The sequence below is a fragment of the Acanthisitta chloris genome, unplaced genomic scaffold (assembly GCF_000695815.1).
Source record: "Acanthisitta chloris isolate BGI_N310 unplaced genomic scaffold, ASM69581v1 scaffold476, whole genome shotgun sequence".
NCBI classification, from domain to species: Eukaryota; Metazoa; Chordata; class Aves; order Passeriformes; family Acanthisittidae; genus Acanthisitta; species Acanthisitta chloris.
Genome location: NW_008676289.1, coordinates 145,456 through 151,575, shown reverse-complemented (window position 1 = coordinate 151,575; position 6,120 = coordinate 145,456). Strand labels below are relative to the sequence as shown.

At 39.2% G+C, this 6,120-nt stretch overlaps 1 protein-coding gene across 1 annotated transcript in view; it reads left to right on the top strand.

Annotated features, from left to right (window-relative positions):
- Nucleotides 1–6,120, top strand: part of TTC7A (tetratricopeptide repeat domain 7A) — a 169,892-nt gene that overhangs the window by 77,109 nt on the left and 86,663 nt on the right. The window contains exon 15 of the mRNA XM_009076060.1: nt 2,128–2,288. Within this exon, the coding sequence (XP_009074308.1) occupies nt 2,128–2,288 (161 nt within the window). The remainder of the gene's footprint in view (nt 1–2,127; nt 2,289–6,120) is intronic.

The window sequence follows — 6,120 nt, the reverse complement described above, 5'->3', positions numbered from 1 at the left end:
TCAGCAGGCACAAGAGTGACCACAACTGACTTTTGTGCTGCTTTATTTTGTGTGTGTTGTGACGAAGTCAGAGAGCTTCATTGAATGCTGGTCTCTGTTAGGGGTATGGATTTATATAAAGCAAAGTCTCAGTGACACAGTTTGTACATTCACATGCGAGTAAGGTCAATTACCCTTACAATTTTTAAGTCCCCCAGTAAAGGCCCTAGTTCCAAGTATTATTCTTTGTCTGATTGATAGTTGCAAACTAGGATCACCTTCCCAAGTGTTAGAATCATAGAATAGCTGAGTTTGGAGAGGACCTCTAGAGATCAGCCAGTTCAATCCCCATTCAAAGCAGGGTCAGCTGGAACAAGTTTCTCAAAGTCCACTCCAGTTGTTTGGTTTTCTTGTTCTTCTAATGAACTTGCTTTTTCCCAAACTTGTATTTTATGTATGACTGCTTGTACAGATTTGAGACAGAGGAATAGAAAAAATAGGAGGTGGTTTTAGTTCTGAGTGCAGAAGAGTCTTGATTGATAGCAGCTTTGTTTTAGCAAGTCAAATTTCTATACCTCTGGTATATCTACTGAAGAACTTTGTGGACAGGCAGATCTGGGCCCACCACAGTCTCATGCTTGTTGTCCTGGTTCCAAGTTGTTTTGTCACCGCTAGCGTTTTTACATTATACAAAAATGTATTCTGGTAAGCTGCTGAGGGAACATAGGTGATTTAAGCCAAGTGTTTACCTTTGCAGTAGGCTGTAACAACACACATGGTTCAAGTAGCTCCACTGACAAGCAGTAATTCATTAAAGCTGAGCACTCAGTCATATATCCCAACCTGAATCCAAGCCAGGACATTCAGCAGTTTTGATGCCGTGGGCCAGATGCCAGTTTGGGGTTATGTCTGGAGCAGTCACACTGATCTCCAGGCTTGCACGGAGTCACCAGTAATAGAGTAGTTAAGTACTATGGCTTGTGTATGCACAGTGAGACTGAAATGTCACTTGGACATTAGGATGAAGTTGTCCCATGAGCAGAATATATACCATGCTGCCAGAAGCACACCTGGGATCTAGATAATCAACAACCTCTGTTGTAGCTGCAGGGAGTTTAATTGCTGCTTTCCTTAGTTATGTGCTACTTGTTTTTGGGAGAGATCCATGGAGGAGGTGGGAATTTGACACTGGTGGTATGCCAGGGTAGAAGAATGTCTGCAGAGCTTTGCTAGGTGGGAAGTTCTTGTAGTAGGAAAGAAGGAGCTGCATTCTCTATTCATTAAAAGAAGGAGTGGGAAAGCATGCATGAGGAAAAGAAGTTTATACATTTTTATGTTTTGTTTTCTGCAGACTTCCAGAGCCAAACACAAATATGGAATAATTTATGTAATGGTAATTTCAGACACTAGAGAATCTTAAAGAAAATCCTCTGCATAAAACTTACTGGTAAACAAATGAAAGAAAATCTGCTAAGAAGTTCCCTTTTGAACAGATAGCCTAAAATAGTGTACTGGATCACAAAAAGCATGTGGTATACTCGCATTCATTATAGATGTTAAGTTTTCTGCCAAGTGAGATTTGGTTCTAATGACATGCTGCTACTGTGAGTGTCAGGACTGCTCTTTACATCACTGCTTGCAAAGATATATCTTTTTCTGACAGCATTTTAAATCTCAACTCTTCTGCCTTTGAATATTCAAACTTAATTTTTATGTTCTTGATCCAAATCATGAGAGGCTTTTTACAGCCATTACAAGGGACAAAATGCAGCAGAGATGTGTAATGCCCACACCCAGGTGAAGAGTCAGCCACCTGTCCTAGTAAATGGAGTTGAGAATTGGGCCTCTGTAGTGGATGTTTACAGCAGAGAATCACCATGACAAAGTAAGAGAGGGTTGATTGGATCAGGTCTCCTGCTCTTGTTTATAAGCAGTGATTTAGTAATGCTGCAGACTCCTTTCTCCAGAATGTGTGGGGTTTTTCAAGCAGTGCAGTCTGTTAATGTTGGCAAACTGTTTGGATAGTAGAAGGTGCCTAAGTAGAATTTCTTCAGCATTTCTAATGACTGTATTTGTTCTTACCTCTGAGGTATAATGTAGGACTGAAGGTATAATGTGTTCTCTTTTTATTTCTACCCCATCTCCTAGATTTCAGATGCTATAGACCATCTTCAAGAAGCCCTGCAACTGTGCAAAGATGACATGAATTCACTTCATCTACTGGCTCTCCTCTTTTCAGCTCAGAAGCACTATCAGCATGCACTGGATGTTATCAACATGGCTGTTGTCGAATACCCAGAAAGCTTTAGGTAAGAGGTACTGCCTGATGCAATACATTCAGTCAAGAATGATCTGCTCACTAGCTCTTTTGTCCTCAGTTACACACAAGGAGCCTGTTATAACAGGTGTTCTACTAGTGCATCACTCTCCTCCTGGGTGTACTGTGAAGCTGAAGCATTTTCAGAGTATTCTTTTGACATTGTCTTCATGATCTTTCTGGTTTTGAAACCAATCCTTGTGCTTATTTGCTTTTCCAGTATTTCTTTCTGTGTTGTGCTGATGATGTTGTCTCCCATTTATCTCCCTGTACTTTTTGTTGTACTTCATTATACATGTGGAAAAATGAGTGTGAGACAACTATGATGCTGTCTGTTCATATCACAAATAATTTTATATTTGGTAACTTCCTGGTTGCAAACAAATTTTTTGTGCATTGGCCATTTTTTTGATGATCATCTATGACACAATTTTCTGCAATAGCATAGTTGGGGAAAAAGATCAGTTGAAAATCACAAACTGTAATAATGTATAGCTGAAAGGATGGTTTGCCTGCCTAAGAGCAGGTTTGAATCAGCACAGACTTCTTGGAGCCAAAGGCTTCCTCTGTTCTATGTTTGACTCAGACCTTCATCCATCTGAGGAAGGTAAATTGAATTCCTTGCAATTTACTGTCCTGACCTTTCAAAACAATGAATTTGTCTGTTCTGTGCAAAAATTAAAGCTACTGTAGTATTTTCTGGTGACTGCATACTAGCTGAGTTTCTCAGCCAAACTGCAGAAAATCCTGTTGCATTGCTGGAAGTCCAACTTTCATTCAGAGTTGCCTGTATTCAAGTGATGTTTGAAACCCATGCAGCATTATCTTTAGACAGCCTGTCTTTTCAATGGAGAGAGGGAGCAGCCTCTACAGGTGTAGTCCAGCAGCTGAGTGAGATAATGTCTGAACCAGTGCAAAGGAAGGTTGGAAAGTAGGATGGAGGCTGTCTAAATGTGAGCTTGAGTGCTTTAGGATCTTTTGGAACTATGGTGCTTTATCAGCATGTAATGCTTTTTATTGTAAACTGCATGTTGCCATCTAAAGTGGCTTTGCTGCCTGTGTGTTTGAGGTTAGTTACTTTGTGTATGTGAGGAGCTAAGACTGTCAGTGCACATCATTGAGAATGAAGTGAAAATTAGTAATGGAAAAGCTCAGAGTGAACATAGGTATGACTGATACAGGAAATACCTCGGTGGCTACTAAATTGTACTTTGTGGTTTGAAAGTAGTAAACATAGTAAAAACCCCTCATACAGTCAAAGGTCGTGTGTTCACTGAGGACTACAAACACTTAAAGATATACAAGGCAGAGGTGGCAGAGCAAGAAGAGGTTGTTTATGTCAGGAACAAGGTATTTGTCGTGTTGATTGACTAACTGGTCCATCAAATCCTGTATCTTTACTCCAACACTTACTGTTAATTTATGTTTCAGAGGAGGAATCTCAGACTCATTCTGAGGTACACATGGATGGGGGAGTAGGGGCCAGGAAATCACTCATGAATGAAGGAATGGAGAAAGAATATCAGAGTAGTATCTTCTACAAGACAGAAAAGAGATTGTAAAAAATTTTTAAAAAGCATTTCTGAAGAAAGGAGGGGAAAAGCAAGAAGAATAGCAAAGTGCATCTATAGTTTCTAGCAAATCTGAAACCATTCCAAACTTTCTAGTACAGTTTATGCTGGAAGGGCTTTACTGCTTTCTATAACCTCTTTGAAGGGAGGAACACAATAGCATCAGGTCCATCTTCAGTTGTTACTGCCTTATAGAAAAATCCTAATAAATTTTAATATTGCATGGAATAACTACAAGATGCTTCATGTAAATAGTATAGGCAAGTTCAGCTGCATGATTTTAAAGCTGTATTTAAAAGTGGTTGATTATTTTTCCCAATTCACATTTATATGAACCAGGCAACTGTGTAATGTGGTGCCTGGGGCCTCCATTCCTAATGACAGCTCTTTTTGGAAGCACAGTTTGATGTCATGTATCAAAAAAAGATGATGAAAGCTGCATTAAGGGACCTTAGGGCTCTGTGGATGGCAAAACCACAAAAGTATTACCTAGATGTATATCCTAAATAAAAGAAAGCATAATATGTAAAAAATTTAAGGTCTTAGCTGGCCCAAAGTACAGACATCTCATACTATTTCACTGGTCTATGTATGTAATTAAGATGAATTTTTCCTGCTTTCTTGTTTTTATATTAAATTTTTTCATTAAAAAGTTTAAAGAGGTACTTGTTCAGGGTAGTTCATGTAGTTGGTTAGTGGCTGAGGCAATTGGAAAAAATATAGTGCATTGCTCAGCTAACACACAACATCCTTTGGCATGAGCCTCACAATACTGACCCAAATACATCTGAAAGTGCCCCTCATTCATGTGTTAAAACTTAAACATTTAGTGCACATTTCAGAGGTTACTGTGGTGCATAGGGAGGAGGGATGTGAAAGCTAGGCACTGAATACAGTGAGAGGTGCAGTGTTCTGATCTGCAGTAGCAGAGGAAGAGTGCATAAAGGAAGAATGAGAGCTGGCTATGTTGGACGTTGAATCAGAAGAAATACACTGCCTTGCCATGACTATAAAAGATAGAAATAAGAGTGACCTCTACATGGAACGTATCATCTGAAAAATTACTTACACGTATGGTGGGAGACTGCCCAGGACAAAAACATCATGTCAGTGATGGTATGCTTTTAAAAGAAATTAATGAACACAGTACCAACAGTTGGGTTTAGTGTGCATTTTAAAGGACTGTCTTCAGCACATTTGGGTGAGAAGACTCCTGGTAGCATCAAGTGTCTCCCCTCTGTGTCAATAAGGCTAATCATAAGCCTTTCTTAAGATGGATTCCTTCAAATTTTTTTCCTACTCAAAGGCTAGCCTTTTGGTCAGTGTTCTACCTGAGTCTGACAGTACTTACCTCCCCAGGTTTGTCACAGGGAAGAAATAGTATTAGTGAGCACCCCTCTTACTGTCCAGGTGATCTTCTTAAAATAATACATAGTTTGTTTACAAAGAATTTCTCTTTTTAAAGCCTATATCTACACCTCACAGTGTTCTGTGCAGAAGTCCAATGGGTCTGGCATCCTGCAGAACCCACTACAGAGCCTAAGGTGGTCTTTTATCTTCAGCTGGTAATATTTCATCCTTGCAGTTTCACTTGTGTAAAATTGACTTTGCCTTCCTGACTCGCCCACTCTTCCAGCGACCGTTTTTCGGCTCTAATTGGTCAGCTTCCAGCATTAGAAAAAAATTAAACTCTGTACCAAGTCTAAAGTTGGAAATAGGACATCAATTTTATGGATACTTTATTGCTTTATAATTGCTCCCAAATTCATCATAACTTGTTCTATTGTTTGTCAGCTAGTGTTTTTGTCTCCTGGATGCCTCCCCATTAAGTTAGAACAATACAATCCTCTGGCATAACATGCAACAGCTTCTAATTGCTGCCCAATGTGATGTTCTGTTAAACTGTAACATCTTTGTATCTGTAGCAGTTCTGTGTATTGCACAGAAGTAGTAACTCTCTTAAATGAACAGCTGTTAATATTCCTTCTCTTCCTAAACTCTAAGTCACTATTCTGTTGCTTTCAGATTCTCAAAACTAGTTACAACCTCTGGCATAACATGCAACAGCTTCTAATTGCTGCCCAATGTGATGTTCTGTTAAACTGTAACATCTTTGTATCTGTAGCAGTTCTGTGTATTGCACAGAAGTAGTAACTCTCTTAAATGAACAGCTGTTAATATTCCTTCTCTTCCTAAACTCTAAGTCACTATTCTGTTGCTTTCAGATTCTCAAAACTAGTTACAAAATAACAG